The sequence below is a fragment of the Grammomys surdaster genome, unplaced genomic scaffold (genome assembly GCF_004785775.1).
Source record: "Grammomys surdaster isolate TR1022 unplaced genomic scaffold, NIH_TR_1.0 139, whole genome shotgun sequence".
In the NCBI taxonomy this organism is placed as follows: domain Eukaryota; kingdom Metazoa; phylum Chordata; class Mammalia; order Rodentia; family Muridae; genus Grammomys; species Grammomys surdaster.
This window is the reverse complement of record NW_021604597.1, coordinates 11,818,052-11,841,084: the sequence shown is the minus strand read 5'-3', so window position 1 is coordinate 11,841,084 and position 23,033 is coordinate 11,818,052. Positions and strand designations below refer to the sequence as shown.

At 40.0% G+C, this 23,033-nt stretch overlaps 1 protein-coding gene across 1 annotated transcript in view; it reads right to left on the bottom strand.

Moving 5' to 3' along the window:
* Positions 1 to 23,033, bottom strand: part of Arhgef26 (Rho guanine nucleotide exchange factor 26) — a 108,707-nt gene that overhangs the window by 76,839 nt on the left and 8,835 nt on the right. Inside the window, exons 4-5 of the mRNA XM_028763587.1 lie at positions 4,311 to 4,367; positions 2,171 to 2,331 (exon numbers count right to left, since the gene is read on the bottom strand). Coding sequence (XP_028619420.1) covers positions 2,171 to 2,331; positions 4,311 to 4,367 — 218 coding nt within the window. The remainder of the gene's footprint in view (positions 1 to 2,170; positions 2,332 to 4,310; positions 4,368 to 23,033) is intronic.

Sequence of the window (23,033 nt, the reverse complement as noted above, 5' to 3'; positions counted from 1 at the left end):
TGTAGGGATGCCAGGGCTTATCTATTCTTAATGATAATACAAGGTGGTTGAAATATTTTCTGGGGAATTTGGCAATACGTTACAAAAGTGCATAAATGTTTACCCTTTGATACTGCAATTCCTCTACAAATATTTTTCAAAGATAAAATAACTAAGACACAAGTCACATGCATGAAGCAAAGCTCTACAATAGAGAGGATGAACAAAAGTCTATGTCCATAGGTAGAGGGCTGCATCAAAGAGCCGAAACTCAGCCTCTTAATGGAGAGCCATACAGCCAGAGATAAGAAATAAGTGACTAGGGCACAATCTCTAAACCATCTCATTATATGAAAAAAGAAAGGTTGAGAAAAGTGTAAGGATATGTTTGTAGTATCTAAGGGAAGCAATACAATATATATGTGTATACATATGTACACACACACTAATATTAAAGACAAAGATGAACAGTAACTTTTGAGAGGAGGGTAATAAGATGCCTCAACAGCTAAGGGTACCTGCCACCAACCTTGACAACATGGGTTCGATTCCCAGAACTCACATGGTGAAAGAATACTTACTCCTGTACATTATCGTCTGACCCACACCACACCCCTACCCCAAAATAATTGAAATAAAACCCAGTAATTTTTAAAAATTTAAGGATATAAGAAGGGATCAGGGTAGATGGGATAGAGATAGAAGGTGGGCTTCTTGGTTTTGTAAAACTGTGTAAGCTTTATAGAGCTTGAACTAATGTATAAAAGTTGCATAATTAGTGCACATATTTTGCCAAGCTTAGAATACTTATAGACTTTTTTTAAAAGTATATCTTGTTCTATAGGTGTAAATTTGGACTTTTTCGTTTTTGGTTATCTACTGAAGGTCAAAAACCATCCAGCAATGAGCACTTCCTGAATTCTTTTAAGATATCAGATGATTCTAAAGTTCTTCAGAAAAGCAGCTAACTCCAGATCTAGAGTAAGAATTATAAAACTGATATCTTGAAATACTTCTTAGCAAAAAGGCCAGAGATTACTTAGACTAAAACTAGAAAAACTTGGACATCAACAACAGAGCAAGGTCATCACTGTATACTAATAGGCACATGTGCACTTCCCTTAGATGAACAAAGCACACTGGATTAGAAGACCAGCATTCTGCACTCCTTACTGAACTGACAAATCTGAGAGGGATCAGCACCGCCATGTTCTGCACCGTGAGAACTGCTGGAGAACTCATGATCTGGTGACTTTGATAAATATTTTGCAAAAAAAAAAAAAAGTATATTTTAAAAGGGAGAGACCTTTAAGTACAGACATGTTATGTCTTGTAAAACTTAGGTGAAAGGGGATAGGGGAGAATCGTTTTCCACAGAATGTTACCATTTAAATAAAAAATGAGAAAAAGTTAATTTTCTTATTAAATCATAATCTATTTTGTAGGATACATACATAAGGAGGAAGGAATGTTTGCTCTAGATGCTTTTCAGGTGGCCAGCAAGCAATTCATAAAGGGAATCCTTACCATATAAGTTTGTGTGACATCTTCATTCTCAAACAAATGAACCTATTACATACACACCTATACACACATAAAAAAATCAAATAGAATAAAATTATAAAGAAAAGTGTAGTTATATAAGGAAATGTTTTTCTTTATTTAACAGTGAGGAAATTATCAATATAATTTCATCTGTGTATACCTGAAAATATTTAAGTGAATAAAAGCAAATCTGGTGGGAAAATGTTAAGTTTTGAATGTATGCAAACGTATTACAAAAGGTATTAACTTCTCGTGAGAAGATGCAAGAGCAAAGCAATTAAAAACAATTAAAAACACTGTTAGAGTCTACCCAAATATTGCATCCATAGATCAAGCTTCTCTTTTTTTTACTAAAATAGACAAGTATCACAGCGGAGAACAGACTGCCTGCTCCTGTAAACAGAAGAGAAGGGAAGAGCAGGTGCAGAGAAACACCCGAGGTAGCTCCCTGCTGAGACAAGTAGCAAGCACAGATGCTAAACATCTAAATGGGCCACTCAAAACACATCTTAAAATTGACTTCATGGTATAAGGACACCAGCCAGTTGGGTGGTCCAGAGGCTCCCTAACCCACTGGCAGAGGACACAGGTGTGGTCTGGTAAGTGCTGACCCAGACTGGCCACAGGGACACGGAGGAGCACTTACTTTTTGCTCGCCTCCCAGACATCAGTAATGTTGGAGAAAAGGTGATGCCTCTCTGTCTTGGTCATTGTATCAGTCAGTTCCTTCGAGTCTTTAAACATCCGTATCAAGATCTCCAAGCTGAGTAAGTAGGAATGTTCTGACGATATGACTTCAAAGATTGCCTGGGAAAGAAGAAAAGGTATGTTGGTAATTTTCAACAGAAGAAGAATTAAACCCAGGTTCCACTGTTGTCTATAGGAACAGCTCGGTAATTGAATCACCAAATTACCTTCCTCAGAGAAGGTACCTAAACTGAGGACTGTAACCGCCTGCATACCAGGAAGAGTGAAAGAGCCAGGATGACTTTCCACCAGGACCTGAGGTCATGCCTTTGCCACAGGGTACAATCTATGGAAGGAAATAGGGCATGTCATAAAATCTCACTGCGACACTAATTAACCTTTGGGGTCATCTCTTCCAGCCCTGCTTTCAAAGCGTACTGCTTCAGGGAGCATGAGAATTTACGATCATCTTCTCGCAACTGTCCCCTCTCTCTGTGTGATGAATTTTCAGTCAACAGCAGCAAATCCTGTGTGGCATGCCTGCACCTACCCTGAGAAGGTTCTTAGCAGCCACAGGAATTCTTTTATATAACTCATTCATCTGAAAGTAATTCCATCTGTTCAACAAGCCACCCCCTCTACACTCATCAGTGTCTCGAGAAGGAACAAGGCACCCTCAGCAGAGACCCTTGGTGACAGACACAGATTTCTGATAACTAAGGATGATGAAATGCCAGGCCACATCTACAGACACACCAACGCCCTGTGTAAAGAATTCATCTACCTCTTCAACAAATTCAGACTTAGACTCTCTACTAACGGGAATGCTTGAGGAATTTCCCCATGTGTGGGGTGGAGTGTATGTGTAAACATTCTTACAAGCCTGGATACCTTGACCTCTAGGTCTTGTCTCGTTCAAGCCCCTGTCCCAAGAACACAGAGGAAAGTAGCTGAGTGGGAGAAGGATAGACACAGGCAGGTGGATTCCCAGCTGCTGGAATATATCTCCTACATCAAGTTAGCAGAGCTAACTTCAGCCTTTACTACCCTTTTTAGTATCTGTAAGGTTTTGGAGGGCTTGACCTTAAAATGCTGGTCTAGCCTCAGCTAAGAAGATAACTGACATAACTACTTTTAAAACTTTTATTTTTTAATATTTTTATTTTTTTTACATTTTAGAAAATTGTTTTTTTTTAAAAAAATCTATTTAAAAATTCCATTTTAAAGAGTAAGAACACTAAGAGTTAGCCTGTACCTTGTTTAAATCTATACAATCAACAAAACTGTCCCTAAGAAATAAAAAGTAAATAAATAAATAAATAAATAAATAAGGAAAAGAAAAAAAGTAAAGAAAATTCGCCATTCCTGAGCAAAAATTATAGGAATAGATGCTTGATGTATTTTGGGGCTTGGAATGACTTCAAATATTTTCAGCACTTGCACTCAAAGTACAAAGACAGACAAAAGATGTATTGAACTCCACAGCAGAGATCACACGCAAAGGCAAGTTCTCCAATGGGGAAGAGTTTACAGTGACACAGGTTGACTGTGTAACCAAAGAGGCACTGACTACTGCAGAGCAAGCAGGGGGTAAGCCTGAGGAAGAGACAGGAGTAGCAGACTGAAGCAGCCCATCAACACTTAGAATTCAATAGGAACAGACAAAGTTCAAATGCATAAGATATAGAAGTGGGATTTTTTTTTCATTAAACTTCAAACTTTGGAGAAATTCTTGAATATATAATAAGAAAAGAGAAGTATCATTTATTCCCCAAACATTGTGCATGGATGATCAGGGTATGTTGTGTAGGGACTAATAAAAGCACTGGGTTTCTGATTTGGGCTTTTTCAGCCCCAGGATCTAATGTCTGTATTTCAACATATTTCTTTGATGCCCTTTGTTGTTTCAGAGCAATGCTGAAAAGACTGAAAAGACATTTATAATTTTTTTTTCTGTTTTGAGGGCTAAGACATGTGAAGCTTTATTCAAAGATAAAACTTGCTGTGTTCACAGTATCTTTCCAAACATTGGACAAGCACACATAGCAGGTGAAGACAAAAAAAATAAAATACATATAGTCCTAAGTTGATAACCGTACCTCCTGTCTCTTCCTTTCCTCCTGGCTCACTGTCTGAGAGAGCCCATTTCTTTTCACCTGGAAGAAAAAGCAAAGCAGAGTTTATTTCACTGAATTTAACTGCTTGCTTTGTACATAAAGCATGCTCTTTAAAATGAATTAAAAGAAACCATGCAAGATGTAGAATTAGCATAGTTCAATGGAAAAAACAAAACAAAAAAATCCCGCAACACAGTGGCATCAGTTTAAAATTTTGTTTCAGTCTTTAGTTCTGAGTATTTTCAGAATATCAGATTACTACGTCCAAGTCATAAAGACGAAATCAGAAATCAGAGAAAATGGTGGACAGCTCTGGGAGCTAACTGTCCAAGTTTACACAAAGAAGTCATTTCATCACTTAACCATAGGGCTGTCAGGGTTCTTCAGAGAGATCTTCCCACCACCTTGCCAAGCAACTGTGGTCTCATCAGATTTAACTGACAAGCGAGGACATCAATCTCCCTGTGCCTTGGAAGCAGCAGTGTCTCCGGGACATGAAAACACCAGCCATGTACTTGATATAAAGCTGTGGTGTCATTGTTGAGAGGCCGAAATGCTCACCTCAACTGCACACCTATCTGAGTGCTGGAGCTCCCATCAATAGCCAGTCCCTAAACCCAAGAATGAAGGCGGCCCACGAACTCCAAGATGCAGGGGCCTGCTTTTCTCCTGGCACACCTTACACTTCCTTGATTTTCAGCCAAAGGTTCACTTAGCAGAAGGTTGTCATGAAGAGAGAAGGTCACACCCTGAACAGGACAGAGCTGCTCCTCTTAGGTGAGAAATCTACAGCAATGAGACAGGACCGTCTTTAACCCTTTGCTGTCTTCCTTTCCCAAATCATTAAGAACTGTTTCTGGAGCCTCTTTATTAAACTGATACCTAACCTTTTCCATCATAAGCTTAAAAACCTAATATAAAATGTTTGACAACTATTACAACTTCAAATTTTTAAAATTCATCCAAGTTAACATAAAATTGTAATTATGTGATATCCACTATCATCCATGAAAAACAAATCAATTTCTTTAGCAGATGGATAGTTCATGTTGTTCGTTCTCTTCTCTTTTTGAAATCATATTTTTATGACAATTTCTCACCAAAATTTCATAATATAATATAAAAATTTGCATTCAGGTCTCCTACTAACCACCATTGGAGTACTTTGAAACCAGAGATATTTTTCAAATGTTCTTTTCTAAAATCCCCTATAATCAATCACTGAGCTCCAAGTATAAAGAAATTCTCCTGAAATAGATAATCACCACAGATGCCATTAGCACTCTATGATTAAGGTAGCACAATCACTAACATTTTATGAGGTTGTTTGGTTGTTTGGTTGGGTTTTGTTTTGTTTGGTTTTTCAAGATAGGCTCTCACTATGTAGCTCTGATGGTCCTGGAACTTACTATGGAAGCCTCAAACTCACAGCGATCCACCTGCCTCTGCCTCCAAGTGCTGGGATTAAAGGCATGGGCCACTATGCCTAACAATTCAATTCATTAAAATAAAAAGTAATTTTTTTTGAAGACAGCTCCCAGTAAGAGTCAGATTCATGATGTCCTTAACCAAGAAGATGCCACTAAAACCAATATTTCAAGTTTACTCTTGTCATCTTGTCAATGGATCCTCTTGGGGTCTTAGATTTTCAACACAGGACAAGATGCCATGGAAAGATTTGAGATGAGTAAGAGAAATCTCTTCATGTATCAAACGGGCAAGAAAGCAAATGTGAAGGAGCAGATGGGAAGGAAGCCCTGTCTACTTTTAGAAGAATAGTCAGAAGTTGGGGGTCTAGAAGATGAAACCTTAAAAGTATCCCTGGCCATCACCGCAAGACCTTCACCAGGTCCTAGGGAGTGACACATACCCTATCGTGAAGGCAAGTGAAACGTAATGCTCTCTCCATAGTACTCTTGTAGAAACTCCAGACAATCACATCATTGTCTTTCATTTGCTTTCATAATGATTTAGAAAGCATTAGAGCAGAGTGAGTCCCAAATCAATAGTAAAATCAATAATCATTTGTCACTTATTTCATGCTAGGAACTGTGTTCAGCATTTCATATATTTTCCTATTGGATTCTCATAAAAATTCTGGTAACTTAATAGTGTTCACAGATGGTATCAACTGAGGCTTGAGATCCAAAAGAACATAGCTACAAGGACCAAGGCCAGGATCCAGTCTATGTCTGCCCAACTGCAAAGCTTCACTTTCAGTGATTTATAGTGACCCCTGCTCTCTATGACAGGCACCCCATTTCTAGGGCTGGGCTATCATCACTAAGACTCCTTCTCACGCCAGATCTGTACCAAAGTTTCCATGTGTTTTTTGGACCATGCCTATCATGGAACGTTCTTATCTTTATCCACCATCCTGACCCGAGGTCAAGCTGTCAGTAAGAACTCATGGGTAAAAAAGCTTCCGTACATGTTTTAATAAGGAGGGAGACTGGGCTGAGAATGAAATCCTTCAGAGCTCCATTTGGTAAGCCTGGGCAGGAACTTGACAGGATTTCCTGCCTGACAAACCCCTGGTGGATGGATGTGCAGGCAGGCATGGCGCCACAATCCCTGCAGGTGAGGTCACCAGCAGGCCTTGCCACACTGCTGGCTTCTCTATCCAACTGGAGTTTACATCTGAAGTTTTTTCTGTGGAGGAAAATTAAATACTCTGCTCAGAAACCCAGAGAGATGACAGCTGGTATTTCTGAGGGTGGATGAGTACTTCTTCATCCAATCAAGGGGAGCAAAGAACTGCTAAAGCCGTCACCCTAGGGAGGGGGAAGAGGAAATATTTTGAAAAAGTTGAACTTATAATGCAAAGAAGTATCACTTTTCTGTAATATTAATGCAATGTATAAAAGCCAGTGGTGTCCCCAGACAAATGTAGTGGTTTAAAAAAAAAAAAAACCACTCCAGGAAGTGCTCTTGAATTATGATTAAGGAAACTGAACTGGAACAGATTCAGGGAAGCTGAAAGTTCACTCTAGTGAGTTACGACCAAGAAGTCCCTTGTGGCTGGCAGCCGAGGTCACAGGGCCTGTCCTCCCTCTGCCCATCCTTCTGTATCGGGTAGTAACACCATGGACAGGATGCCAGAGGAATCATTTTGTCTACCTGAGGGCCCTTCCACAGTAAGCAGCACCCAGGGTGCACGGCAGCTGTCTGGAGACACAAGGTCATGAGCGTGTCAGATGGCTTGTGAAGAGAGATGAACAAGGTCAGAGCCATCCGAAATGCCACTCCGATGGAGTGCTGGAAGCCAAAGAGAGCCAGAGGAGAAGAGTACAGGAGCACCATGCAGGAGGACAGAAGAAGGGGAGGAAGAAACAGTGGGGAGAGGGGTGAGGGGAGAGAAAGAAGAATGCAATGAGAAAGTTCGTTTCAAATAGATACTCAAAATCCAAAACAGTAATCTTGTCAGTATACTTAAGCCGAAATGACGAGACGGTTCAAGGCTTTGGGGTTTTTTTAGTCATCATTATCTGCACAGATTTAAATGTTACGTGCTTTCTGAAGTTTGTAAGCTTTTGCTAAGAGAATCTAAAGAATAATCATGTTTATTCCACGTCTTTAAGCACATCCCTTGTTTCCATGTATGGAAAAGAAAAATAACATACTAGTTACTGACACATATGAGTTCTAATTTTCCATCTATAATCAAAGAAACTAAAACTGTTCAGTTTTCTTTTTAATTTCAATTTTTTGATCTTATTTTTAGCATGAAAATCACAGTACCGACTTTATCAGCTTTATTGCTGGTACTATGCTTGGAGAACGGGGTTTGGCCTGTGGCAGCTTCTTATTCCTTCTTTCCCTAAGCTGAACTTTCACACTCACTAGATGCTGAACAAATAGCTTCCCAGTCCAGTTTAGAGCCTCCTGGCAAGATGCAAGAATGGGAGCCTCCTTTGTCATTTCTTAAATATACACTTCATACCAAAGCCCCAGCTGGGTACAAATGGAAACAGCAAACAGCCAGAGGAGCCGTCTGTGAACCTTCTTGCTTAATTAAACTTATCATCAGTAAGAAAAATTTTGGAAGTGTATTCATGAAACTTTAAGAACTGAATTCAGTTCTTGAAGAACCTCTGTGACGTTCTTGACTTTGCACAATCTAACCTGTTCACAAAACTATTCAGATCTGGCCACGTAGACGCTACACTGTCAAACACGTCAATATCTTTACCATTTTATGTGAATAAAAATTAATTCACATAAAACAGCAGAATGTGAAGGATTGCACTTCTGACCTGTTGAAGACTGGAAAGTATGTCTGTGAGAACTCACTATGTTACAACACGTATAATTTCACAGTTGTAGATTATATACTCCCTGTTGTAATCAGCACTTAATTTCTTTTCCTTTGATCTTTGTGACCTTTATATTTTACATATCTGAATGATAAATTAACAATTTGCTAAATTTAACAGAGAGCACTTCCTTGGATATGAAATTGCCTAGTTCTCTCCTCAAACAGAGTTTACCAAATCTCAAAAAGGGTAAGTTAGTCAAAGCAAGTATTCACATGTTAATTCGTGCCAATTTCCTTCTTGACATTTGAATGCTGGGGTCTCCCTCTCAAATTCATATACTGAAACCTTATCCTCAAAGCTGCTGTATCAGCTCACTAGCCAAGGATAAGGTCATGTAGGTGGGGCCCTCGGGACTTGGATTAGTGTCTTTAAAAACAAGCCAAAGGGAGACCCCATCCCCCTAGCACCAGGCACATATGCAGCAAGAAAGAACTCTTGAGTCAGAAAGCAATCTGTCACAGAATACCAACTCTGCCTTGAACTTAACTTCTCAGCCTTTGGAACTCTAAGGAAGAAACTTCTGTTTTTATAATCCACCTAGTTTGTCACATTTTCTAATAGCAACCTGGACATTGTCACAATGCAAAGTCTAAGCTTCAAAGACAAATGTCATGGGGAAGAACAGATAAGCTTCCCCATTGATTTCACTTCTGCAGTCAGTACAATTACACTAAGCATCTTCACATTACAGAGAGCTCACAGGCAAGCCAGAGACCTTATTCAGTATTTTATGCCCCATGACAGGATTGTCAGCCAAATTCTCTAAGAAAGCCCCTTAACACTGAACTTGTTGATGACCCTTTCTATGCAGAGCCAAGATCAAGAGCATCAGTACTTGGCTCCTTGAACAACTTTTTCTGTGGTGCAAACAAAGCCATGTTCTTGCTCCTCTGTGATATAAGGCTCTTTCTGGATAAGATGGGTGTCTGTGCTCCTTCTCTTTCTTTGACACTCAGAGAAAGCAAAATAGAGAGACCCATGAAAAATGACTAATCAGGAAGACTCAGAACTGTAGTCAGTTAAAAACCACACTTCATAGTTATAATCTAAAATCCCTGTCATGTAAAATCCCTTCACAAAGCACTTTATACTAGATACATGTTTGAGCTAAGCCTATTAAACTTACCAGAGTCTACTCAATTGCAGAAAATAAACTGGTTACTCATCTCGAGTAACCATTCTCCACTCTCAAGTTTCCTTTCCAACAGTCTAGGTAAAACGAGGCTGCAAAGCACAAAATATACTACAGGACAGTCATTCCTGAATTCTTCCAGTCTTCCATTACCGATGTCACCCCTCAAGTATAAATGAGCCAGAGTTCTTTCCATGCAAAGAGAACATGGCATCAGCAGCAATCTGTGACAATGACACAGCTGATAGGGTCCAGAAATAGTGCCTTCAATTTATATACTCTCTCTCTGGGTTCTCTCCAGTTCCACTTCTTTGACTGAGACATCCAATTAGACAAGCTGCAAGACACAGGAGACGTCTCTTTTTCAAAGTATCAGAGACCTGCATACTTAAGACCAGACCATAAGGTCAAGATGAAGGCAGGACCACTGTTCTGGTGAACAGTGAATATATAGAGAAGATGGTATTTGGAAGGAAGGAAAAAAGCAAGACAAACATGGAGGAAAGAAGGGAGAAAAAGAGCCAGTAAGGCACAGACCTTACATATTTGTAGTTTAAAATATCTTAACTAATGTGCCAGTGACCTCCTGATTCCTTTGTTTAAAAGACTAATCCTCTCTCTGATCTTCTGTTGTTAACTCAATTCTACCATCCCCTCTTGGCCCTCAGAAGCAAGCATGCATTGTTAAGCAGGCAGGTATGGTTATCACCAATATGTCAAATGTTTATTATGTACCAGGCACACTTCTATTCATGCATCTTAAACCTACAACCTTTCAAGATAAATATTATTATCTCTAGTTTACAAGTTAAAAGGAAGACATAGAAAAGCTTACCTTTCAGAGCTAAGCTTCCCTGCCTGCCCATCCCACACGCTGACCTCACAGCCACTGCAGCACACTGACCTCTGAAACTTCTCCATGTCTCTCTCTGTCTCTCTGTCTTTGTCTCTCTGTCTCTTTGTCTCCCTGTCTCTCTGTATTTGTCTCTGTCTCTGTCTGTCTCTGTCTGTCTCTGTGTGTGTGTGTGTGTGTGTGTGTGTGTATGTATATGTGTGTGTGTGTGTGTGTGTGTTATTCGTGGGTGCATGTTTATGAGAGTATGTGTAGAGGCCAGAGGGCAAACTTAGCTATTGTTTCTCCGGAGGTAACCATCTTGTTTTTGAGGCAAAGACTTGCATGGCTTGAAGCTTATGGGTTAGCCTAGACTCACTAGCCACCAAGATGCAGAGATCCTATCTCAGCTGCCCCAGTGCTGGGATTAAAGTACATGCCACCATCCCAGCTTTAAAAGTAGGTTCTAACTCAGGTCCTCAATGTTTGCTACCAACTGACTTGTCTCCTGGGCCCCTCAAATGTCTTTAGTGAGGTTGGAGTCATGATTGGCAGCTACTCCTGCCCAGGTCCTCCCCCTCAATGCCCCAGAAACCACAAGTCATTAGAGTCCCAGAGTCAGCTGCATTAGGAGCTAAGCTGCCAGCACTGCCTCCTGACTGAACTACTTCATAAGTCCCAACATTTCTCCCACTAAACAGATCCCTCCCCTTATTTATTGTTGTCTCTCACCTACATCCACATGTGTGCTTCTGAGTGTGAGACCAAATGTATTCGTTTTCCTCCCCCAAATAAATGTAAAACGTGCCTCTTGTACATATATCAGTAATTAAAACAGACTATGAGGTTTACTAACATGTGGAAGCTAGAAAGAATGTAACGGTATAAAAGGGAAATCCTATAATGTTATTTAACAAAAGCGAGTAGTTTCAAAAAATGGATCATTTAATAAAATAATGAGGACCAGAACAGGAATTAGCAGTTGAATAGTTGGGACTGGAAATGAAGACACAGTAGCTTCCAGTCTAAACTGTATGTCAACTTTGCTGAAAAGAAAATGTATTTGTATTGCTTCTGCAATAAAAATATCTTAGGAGTCGAAGAGAAGCTCAACAATTAGAAGCAAGTACTGCTTTTACAGAATTCAGTTACCCGCACCTACGCGGTAGTTCACAACCATCTGAAACTCCAGTTCTGGGACACCCATAGCTCTCTTCTGACTCCAGTCACCAGTCATGTATATGGTACACATGCGTACATGCAGGTAGAAGACTCATACACACAAAAATTTTAAAATAAAATTTTTTTAAAAATTAATATTAAAATTTTAAATCAATAATTAGAAACTAATGACAAATAATAGAAAATTAGTTAAAGACCTAAACTTCCACTTACTTAATGAAATAGTTTATGGGCTTTATAGAAGAAGGTATGGCAATAGCCAAAGCCATTTGGGATAGTGTAAGATTAAAAAAAACAAAAACGAAAAACACACACACACAGATTAGATATCTTCAAGTTCACGGACACAGGCATTGTTAAAGGAAAAATGATAAAGGACAAAGCTACTTCTACAACATTGAATTTATGCTTAAAAGAAAATGTCTATATACATGTTTAAAAGAATCTTCTAATGATTTCTTCAACGTTTAGGTGTGTGTATTTGTAAGGATGTGTGTATGTGCATGCATGAGCACAGGCATTCCTGGAGGACAGAAAAGGGTTCCAGATCTCCAGGAGTTAGAACACAGGTAGTTGTTGTGGCACTCAGTGTGGATACTAGAACAGAATATCAGTCCTCTACAAGAGCAATATGTGCTCTGACCACTAAGCAATCTCTCCAGCCTCTCTATACACACCATTTTTTAAAGACCAGAGAACTTATGAACCAAATTGTCAACAGTGATTGGATGAAGAGAGATTTGGATTCATTTCAATTTTCTTTCTTTCTTTTTTTTTTTTTTTTTTTTTTTCGAGACAGGGTTTCTCTGTGTAGCCCTGGCTGTCCTGGAACTCATTCGGTAGACCAGGCTGGCCTTGAACTCAGAAATCCGCCTGCCTCTGCCTCCCAAGTGCTGGGATTAAAGGCGTGCGCCACCACCTCCCGGGCACAATTTTCTTTTTTTGTCTACTAGTAATTCTTGACTTTCCTATAATAAATACATCTTAGCATTTAAATGAAAGGACTGTTTTCAATAACAAAACCCAAAATGTTTTAGTATCTTCATTCCAAGAAGAGAAATAAAACAAGCAATGCATCCAAATAGAAATGTTTAATGATGCCAACAGTAACAGTATCGCCTTGTAAAAGGGAAGCCAGGGCAAAGAGAAGTGGCTATTTACAACTAGAAGAAATGAAGACAGTAAGATAAAAGGCAGCAAGGAAGACTTGAGTCAGGTCCAAACCAAGCAAGGCTTATGAGGCTGTGTTGAGAAAGAGTGGTGACAGACGGGGCTGCGAGGACCAGAGATAAGGAGGATGATCAGGCTGGATTCCGCATACCTGGCAATGATGCCCTGACACATAGCAAAGGCCTGAGTCAGGAAGGAATGAGGGAGGTGGCGTGAGATGCCTCTCTTAGAGAAGAAAGGACACCTGCTTGTAAAGGTGGTGGCCGAGTCTTAGCTGCTCTTTATTTGTGTTTATTCTTCTTGTAAAGTAGCAGGTGGCTTGGGATGGCAGAACGCAAAACAATGAGTTATTCAGGACGCTGGCATTGAGGTTCCTTTCTTGGGTCTGCAATAAATTTCACTTGAGAAAAACGTCTCTCAGGAAAGAATGGGTGATAAGAGCTATCAGGCGTGCACTAAACATACAGTGGTGACCTCAGGAATGAAGCAGATCACGGTACAGAGACCTGAGGAGCAGTCACCAAATGCTATCTCCCTTCCTCCTCCTGCCTATGTATGAACTTTCCTGACATATTTTATACATATATTGACTTAACTGAAACTTCGATCCTGTTTGATCTGTTGACCTCTTATGAACAGAACTCTAATATTTCCCTCTGTGTATGATTTCTGTGTCAGTCAAGGTCAGGAGGGGGTTTTTTTGTTGTTGTTTTGTTTTTTTTGTTTCTGTTTTTTTGCCTATTCTTCTGAAAACATCACTTTAGCCTTTTATATTCTAAACCATTCTCTAAATCCCTAGAGTATAAGCTGGTTTCAGGATTGTTTTCTCTGTTCCATGTAATACACTGCAGTAGCAAACAAATGTATCTTGTCATGAGATACTAGCATTTTTCCCAGACATTACAACTTTGTAGTGGATGTAGTGACTTTATTAGTTAAACATACGCACAGAGAGAGAGAGAGAGAGAGAGAGAGAGAGAGAGAGAGAGAGAGAGAGAGAGAGAGAGGGAGAGAGAGAGAGAGAGAGGGAGAGAGAGACAGAGAGAGAGAGACAGAGAGAGAGAGACAGAGAAAGAAACAGAGAGAGAGACAGAGAGACAGAGAGAGACAGAGAGACAGAGACAGAGGGAGAGGGAGACAGGGAGACAGGGAGACAGTGAGACAGGGAGACAGGGAGACAGGGAGACAGGGAGAGAGGGAGAGAATGAAATTTGTATTATGCTACACTGATAGAGACCATCATTGCAATGATATTTCTATGAAATTCTATAAGAAAAGTTAGTCTACAAGCTCAGCTTCTGGAAAGAAAAGGAGGATAGAGGTGGGTGAGAATAGAGGAGAGGGGAGTGTCTTAGTTACAATTTCTATTTCTGCGATGAAATACCTTGACTAAAGCAACTCTGGGAGGAAAATGTTTTCCACATTGTAGTTCATTATTGAAGAAGGTAAGGTCAAGAAGTAAAAAGGGGCAGAAACTTTTAAAAAGGGCAGGATCCTGGAGGCAGGAGCTGATGCAGAGCCCATGGAGGGGTGCTGCTTACTGGCTTGTTCCCATGGCTTGCTCAGCCTCTTTTCCTATAAAACCCATGACCACCAACCCCGGGGTGGGGGGGAATGGCACCACCTACAGTAAGCAGGGCCCTATCAGCATCAATCACTAATTAAGAAAATGTCTTATGGCTGGATCTTAACGGAGGCATTTTTCTCAGTTGAGGTTCCCTCCTTTCAGGTAACTCTAGCCCGTGTCAAGCTGGCATAAAGCAAACCGGCATAAGGATAGAGGAAGGGAGAGAGAAAGAGAAAAGCACTATATCTAAAGAGGTCAGTGGTCACACTCTATATCATAGCACATCACAGTGGAGGCTGAAGCTGGCTGGAATTGAGCTAGTCAGGCACCTGGCAAGGACACTGTCTTTAATTGCCCTTGAAGTAGGAGAAAGTAAAGTAGCGTATAGAACACTCTTCCTTAAGAAACCAACCTGGTAAGTTACATCTGGAAGCTGGAAGGAACACCAGAGTTGGCCTTGTTAGGCAGCCCCAAGTCAAAGTTATAGGGCCACAGAAACTCTGAGTCTATAGGAGCTCTGCAGGGAAGAAAGGCATACTGAAAATGGGAAAGGAGCCAAGTTATGGGAATAGAAGAGAACCAGCAGACAGACCCTAAGTCTGAAATCATTGGCAGAGCACTAGCGGAAAATGCTGGACTTCTTTTCCAGTGACTGGGCACATGCGCCCATTATCGGAGGCTGAGTTCCAGGCCATCTCAAGAGTCTAAAGCAGCAAAGAGGGAGACATATTTAACAGAGTCAAAGCTGCCTCAATTTTTATGATATTCTCCCAAGGGCTACATACACTGTGAAATAACCAAGTACACTTCCTGGCACATCAGTGCTCTGGTCAGTAGTTCAACTCCATGTAAATTAATCATGATTTTGATGATCCATGGAGGGTCCCAAGCTCTCTTGACAGCCAGCTATTGAATTGCTGCTTATGTTGAGACGGTATGCATGTGTCTCTGTCTCTCCAGGCCTCCCTATTGCTCTGTGTGCAGACGACCACACACCTTACAACAGGAGTTCTAAAAGTAGGATCTCTTGCCATTTAGAATAGAAACTGCTCTGTTTTGAAGTCGCTGCACCAAGTGGCAGAGTTCACTTCTCATATCAAAGGGAGAATCAATCTACATTTCTCTTTCACTGGTGACTCTCTCCTGCAGCTGTTAGCAACTCTGTACTCCCTCCATATCTTCTAAACTAATAGGCACACAGATAATGAATGTCCTAATAATTGGAAGGCAGAGTGCAGACTGATCATCTGGAAATCATCAGACTTAAATATTCAGGATAAACCCAGAAAACTGAGTAACACAGTTTTGAGGACTACCTCCCCATGCAAAGATTAACAGTCAATTCTGGTGACCATGGTACCTTGCAAACGTCGTGGATACCAACTATCAGTTTCATCTAGTCTAAAAAACAGTGCATCACCTGAGTGCAAGAGAAGACACAGAGGACACTTTAAAGTCCGGAGAGCAAATAAAACATTTTAATATATGAAATCCACATGGCAGGATCTCTGCAGTGTACCACTGTTTCTTTGCTGAGATTCAGAACTCCTCAAAGGAAATCAGGCTCGTTTTTTTTATTTAAGACTATATTTCCCAAAGATGCTGCAATTGTTCTTGCATGTGTCCCATCCACCTCCCTGAAAGCAGCACCAGGTACACTTTAAATTGATTTCACAGTAAGACCTCACCAGCAACTAGTATATACTCAAAGTCACAAAAGTTTAGTTAAGTCCTCTATTAGGTCAAAGGGTGGGAGAGACTAACAGCGAGGATCCCAAAGCCTAGCTGTGCTAGCCACACCTCTGCCCAGCTTATCCAGGTCCCCTCAAACACTCTGCCTCAGATACCTCCATCCTCCATCCTGCCTTGTCAACTTTGCCCAGCCAATCCACATGCTCTCTGGATCTCTTCTGTGGACAGGACACCTTCTCTCCACTGAGCACATTTCTCAGACAATATTCTTCCACATAGGGTCACCTATTCTTCTACCTAGCACAATAACATCTCCCTCATAGCTTGACCAGAGTGGAAATTTCATAGCACTTTGTGAGAATGCTTGGCATTTGATGTCTGCTCTATGGTATTGGCAAAAGACATAAAAGCGAGGTACTCTTGCTCCTTCTCACTGCTCAGCATAGGGACTTGGAGAGCAGACCATGATACAGATCTGACATGCAAAGCTGTCTTCTATCTGTGTCTTGCACTGTTTTTTTAACTCAGTGAAATAATATCCTCTTTCTCGGGATTCCAGGAACTGGTTTTAGACAAAGGCATCTCCTTTTGTACTCACATTATCTAAATTAAATAACCTATGCTCACCTCTCCCCACTTTCTCAGAACACCAGACTCAGGCCTAGTTCCTACTTCCCGAAGAGACACCTGCTTATACAGACACTCGCCATCCTACCTTTCCATACCCTACTTTTCCTTCAGAAGAGTCCTAATGTGAATATTGTCATATCTACCACTCAGACCATGACAAATCAACTCCAAACAGAATAATTTATTTCTCTATTTCTTTGCATTTATTCACACGAAGGACTATAAAGTTCAATGTGACCACAGTCTAGATAAACAAACAAACAAACAAACAAAAAACATTTTTCTTGGTCATAGACATTGAACCTAGAGCCTCACTCAAGTTTATCAAGTATTCCACCAGGAACTACTATCTCCTGACCCAAAGTAAAACTTTAAATGTGTTATTACACTTATGTATGCATGCATGTGTGTGTAGGTGGGTACGTGTGTGTTGGTATGTGTGTGCAAGTGCTCACGTTGTTGTATAATGGGGCACATGTGGAGGTCAATTTTCTCCTCTCAGTATTTAGGCGCCATGGATCAAATTCATGTTGCCAGGCAAGTGTCTTTACCCACTGAGCCATCTCCTTGCCACAAGAAAACCCTTTAATGGTGACTGTGGCCAACATTCAAATGGTATACAATATATAAAGAGGTACAGTAAAATAGTGCTTAAATTTGGAGACTACTGGAAAACAGCAACAACAACAAAAAAATCTGAAATTGGAAAAATAAAAATAAAAATAAACCTAAGTAAATATATATGGGAAATGTAAAGAAAATGACTATACTATACCAGAAGCAATATACAGAGTCAATGCAGTTCTCATCAGAATTCCAATGGCAAAAATAGAAAAAAAAAAAACTTTCCTAAAATTCACTTGAACACACAAAAGATCCCAATAGGCAAGCCATCAGGAGTAAAAAGAATAACACTGGCAATATCACAAGAGCTGATTTCAAGTTATATTACAAAGCTAGAGTAACGAAACAGTATGGCACTAACATACAAAGACACAAGGAGTGGAGAATGGTACAGTGCATTGTAGTACAGTGAGGTGTGGTGCAATATGGCAGAATGTGAGGACACAGAAAATTAACCTGTATAACTACAACCACCTGACTTCTGATAAAAATTCTGAGCACATGATGGTGGGGAAACACACAGCAGAATGAACCTCAGTCTCTCATCCTGCACAGCTCAAATGAATCAACTCAAAATGGATCAAAGACATTCATCTAAGGCCTGCCTGAATATTGTTAGAGGAAAACACTTCAGAGTACAGGCATTGGCACAGACTTCCTGAAAAGAACTCCAGTAACTTCAAAATAATAATAAAAATTGGCAGATGGAATTCCATAAAATCAAAAGCTTCTATACATCAAAGGAAACAACTGAATGAATGACAAACTATAAAATGAGAGAAAATCTTTGTCAGCATATCTCTAATAGACTACTACTTAGAGAGTACAAAGAATTCAAAAAAACTAATTACCAAAATAAAATCTAGCAAACTAATCAATAAATGAGCTAATGCAATGTCCAGACAGTTCTCAAAAGATGCAGAGCAAAAGGTGAATAAACATAGGAAAGCACATTCTACACCCCTACCCACCAAAGACTAAAAAACTGAAATTATAAGGAGACAACTGCTGGTCAGAGTTCAGAGGAAAGGGAACACAGTTGACAGGAATGTCAATTAGACTGCTGCTATGGAAACAAGTATGGAGCCCCATATAAACTTGAAAGTATGACCCAGCTAAACCGTAAGTCAATAAACCAGAGAAATCATCATATTTACGTTTATTGTGGTACTATTCACAATAGATAAGTAATGAAATCAGCCTATGTGTTCATTAACAGGTAGGTGGGTAAAAACAATGTACACACATATAAATGTAAAAAGGTTATACATACACAGTATATACAACAGAGTTTTATTCAGCCATAAAGACTAATGAAATTATATCATTTACTAGAAAACATATGCAGCTTAAGATTATTGTATCAAGAAAAGTAAGTTAGACTCAGAAAGACAGATATTGTGTTTACTCATTTCTGAATCCTAGATTTTATATAGACACATAAAACCGTTTATATATCACAATATATACATATATGATAGAATAGAAGGAAGGCTGGGAGAAGGAAGAAAGTAATACAAGCAAGATAAAAGGTAAGCTATGGGGGAAATAAAGCCAAGTACATGAAATACTGCAAAGAAAACATCTTTATGAAATCCAGATCTACAAACAATGAGTACATGCCAGTAGAAAGAATAGATCAAAGTAATTTATATGAATCTTACAGAATAATGTAACAATTACAACACTGCGAATCATGTATAGATCTCAAACGTTTCCAAAAATATAACTTGGAAAGGGCAAATAAAAACACTAATTATTTATGTGAGTGATATACATATATATATCACCTATTTTTTAAGCATGTATGCAGATTTTTTAAAAGTTCCATTAAACTTAAAAAAAAAATCTGTGGCAAAGGAAAGAAAACTGGGGTTAGATAAAATTGAAAAAGGCTTCAGTTTTATTTGAACATTTGGATTCTTTTCAGCATAAGGACCATGTTACAAATTATTTATGTAAGTTAAAGTTAATTTTCCAAAATGCTAAGAGAATACTTCAATACAATCACAGTGAAATGCTAAGACTATGCCTACAAGTCCTACTGTCCAACATGAACACATTCCCTGGCACCCAAGATGACTATATAATTACAAGGGGTAAAATATGCCAAAATTGAAGGATGACTATATTTTAAACATAAAAGAGGACAGGTGAGAATTCAGGAGTTTATGAGTCTTGCTGACATAAGTTAGATCCCTGGGACCTGAGAGTACCAACTCCCAAAAGTGGTACTCTGAACCCTACTGTGTACCACGGTATACATGGGTATGGGGCCATGAGTGTGGGCACTGGACAAATGAGTGTAATGGAAGAGCTCAAAGCTGGGCAGTGGTAGTGTACACATTTAATCTCAGCACTTGAGAGGCAGAGGCAGGCAACTCTTTGTGTGTTTAAGGCCAGCCTGGTCTAGAGTGAGTTGTAGGACAGCCAAAACTACACAGAGAAACCCTGACTTGAAGGAGGTGGAGGTGGAGGAGGAGGAGGAGGAGGAGGAGGGGGAGGAGGAAGAGGAGGAGGAAGAGGAGGAGGAGGAGAAGGAGGAGGAGGAGGAGGAGCAGGAGGAGGAGGAAGAGGAAGAGGAGGTTAAGTTCAAAAGATACAACAGACATTGTTGACTACCATCTAAGGTAGAAAAAATAATTTTATCAGATTGCTGTCTTAGAAATCTATTAATGAAAAGTTATTGGACTTCAGATGTTACTATTTTAAGCAACAAGTGCAGGCAAGTAATAAATTTAAAAACAAAAAATGGAAGTTTTCTTTGGCTTTTAAGTGTATTAAGTATTTCTGCACAAAGGAATAATATTCATGTTTTTTTTACATTTATTGTTCTCTGGTTTTAAACAAAAACAGTATCTTCTGAAATATATACAGTCTAAATCCCAAAAGCATAAGTCCCATCAGATTATACTGCTAAAACTCAAAAGATATATCTTATCTTTAAGCCAACAAACTTATTCTCATGAACATCTTGGTTTCCCTTTCTCATTTCTGCAATTTCCAAAAAGCCTCCCAAAGGTGACTGCACATGCCCAGAAGCAGAGAGTATGAGGTCCTACACCACACCATTAGCCACTACAAACACAGTCCAAGTACTTTGAAGAAAATATAAAAACCAATCCCTGACTGGGGAGTCTGGACTCTGTACGCACACAGAGGAAACATCTGAACTGATGCCTGATGCCTGACAGAGCCACTTGCCAGTAAGTACAGGAGAGTCCATGAGAGGATGACTGTATTAGGTGTAGAAAGTATGCCAGCATTATCCAGCTCCTGCCTCTGGAGCCTGCATACCCTTCTCAAAGGTACTTGGCATTCAAGGTAACAAAAATTATACAAACACCCCTCTCTGCCATGCGGTCAGGGTGCGGCTGGCAAATGTTCCGTTAGTGCTGTCACTGAATGTAACTGAATAAACACTGGTTTCACAGTCACTTTTTAAGCGTCCCTAGCAGGCGCCTGGGGAGAGGGCTAATGCTGAAAAGCAAAAGTCTTTGCAGAAGAGCAGGATGCTCCTGTGATCTTAGTAATGACAAAACTTTGAAGGAAAGCAAGCTCACTTTCCAGCCAGGGCTCCACTGGCAGTGCACCTGGCACTGAGTGTAACAAGTACCCAGTGTTCTACCCCTGACTAACACAATCAATATTTTCCTTTAAACCCACAGCTTTTCCCAGAGACCCAAGAACTGCTGGCTCGGGTTCACACTGCCGATTTTGGTGACTCACTGAGCCATTCACCTGTGTGCAGCAGGTTCCCTGGTTCTAGGCACCATTCCAGATAATCATCTCCTGAGGTTAAAACAATTTCTCAAGCTCAAAACTTAAAGTCCCCTCCACATTTAAGCAAAAAAAAAAAACCCAGGGTACTAAAATTCCAGAAGGGACTCGAATGAACGTGACAACAGTCAAGTGAACAAGGATGGAGCCTGTCCTATCCTAGGAGATGAAGGAATGTAGCTGCTTTCTGGATTACAACAGAACATCCCACTTCTCCAGGGAGAACTTGTGTGCTGAGACATCACTGATAAATCCATATACCACCAGTTCATCTGAAGTCTGTGCAATCTAAATGCTCATTCCACTGAGGAACCAATTAACACCTCTCTTACACAGGTAGGTCTGCCTCTCCTTTATCCCTAAATTATTTTAAGGCCACAGTTAAATCTGTCCCATGCCACCTGTCCCATGCTAAATGAGGACCGCCTGCCACCTGTCCAGCTGAGTACTTTCTTACCTGGCATTAGCCAATGAAATCAAAGGCGTCAGTCATATGAATAAGAACTCTCAGATAAATTACACTACAGAATGAAGGCTTAAAAAGCTTATATAACAGCCATAAATTACTGCAAATTGCTGCACATCAAAAGAGATGTTGGCATACTGTGTGCTTCTTACGGTCAACAGATAAGAAAATTGCATCATACAAGAAGGCAGGCAGGTGTTTGCAACAGAGATAAGAGATTTTTAGAAAATAAACACTCAACAGTGGCCAAGGTGCATGTGCACTCACACAGAGCCCATTTAAATAAAAAGTTAAACGTATGCCAAACTGAGACCTAATGACTGCTAGAAAACTGCTTGTCTTACTCTCTTATGGGGATCAAAGCCACACACGAGGAAGATGTTGCATAAACCTTGACCCTTGCACGGATGGTAGGTGAGGGTTACTCCACTAATTTAACCCATTAAAAGTTAAGCATGGCAAGATGATACCAAAAACAGTTTTAATATCAGAAGTCTTCTGAGAACCACCTTCAACGTTGCTTCTGTTCTCTAAGAAAGCATCAGGATGTGAGAGCAGACAGAAAGGAGTGACCAGGAGCACTTACTCTGATAGCGCTACTTCTTCATGAAGCCTCCTCTACTTATGGTGCTGACTGCAACCTGTGCATTTATAAACAGATAGCTTCTAGTAGCTGCCTTTTGGTGTTAAAGTATCACCTCTGCTAAGCTCCAGAGCCAGCATCATCTCTGTTCTACATAGAATTCCCACCTTGGATAAGCATGATGTAGGCACTTGTAATCACAGCACTCCAAAGACTAAGAACAGATAAACCGAGGACAGCCTGAGCTAAACAGTCAGACTAAATTTTAACAAGTATTTTAGAAAAAGGAAGACCATATGGAAAGCGCAAAGACCCTCCAAATAGTGATTCCGTGGTGAGGTGAGAAGAGAATGCAGGAGAGCAGGGGCAGCCTCATCAAGTAAAGCTGGATCAATTGTAAGGGACACAGAAGTTCACATTTTTGCTGAGAGTCCAAAACTAACCACCACAGTACATAGGCTTATAACAAGTATAGCTTATGTCACCGAGGGAAAATTAAAAAGACAGGTCTTTTCTTCCAGGTCCTCTATAGAAAAAACTGAATTTGCTTCTACATCAAGGTATCTGTTTTGATACATACATTTCATCAGATTGTTATATTAGAGTATAAGACTACTAATATATCGACTTTCTGGAGACATTTTAGAATCTAGCCCCATTCAAAAAGAAAGAAAGAAAGAAAGAAAGAAAGAAAGAAAGAAAGAAAGAAAGAAAGAAAGAAAGAAAGA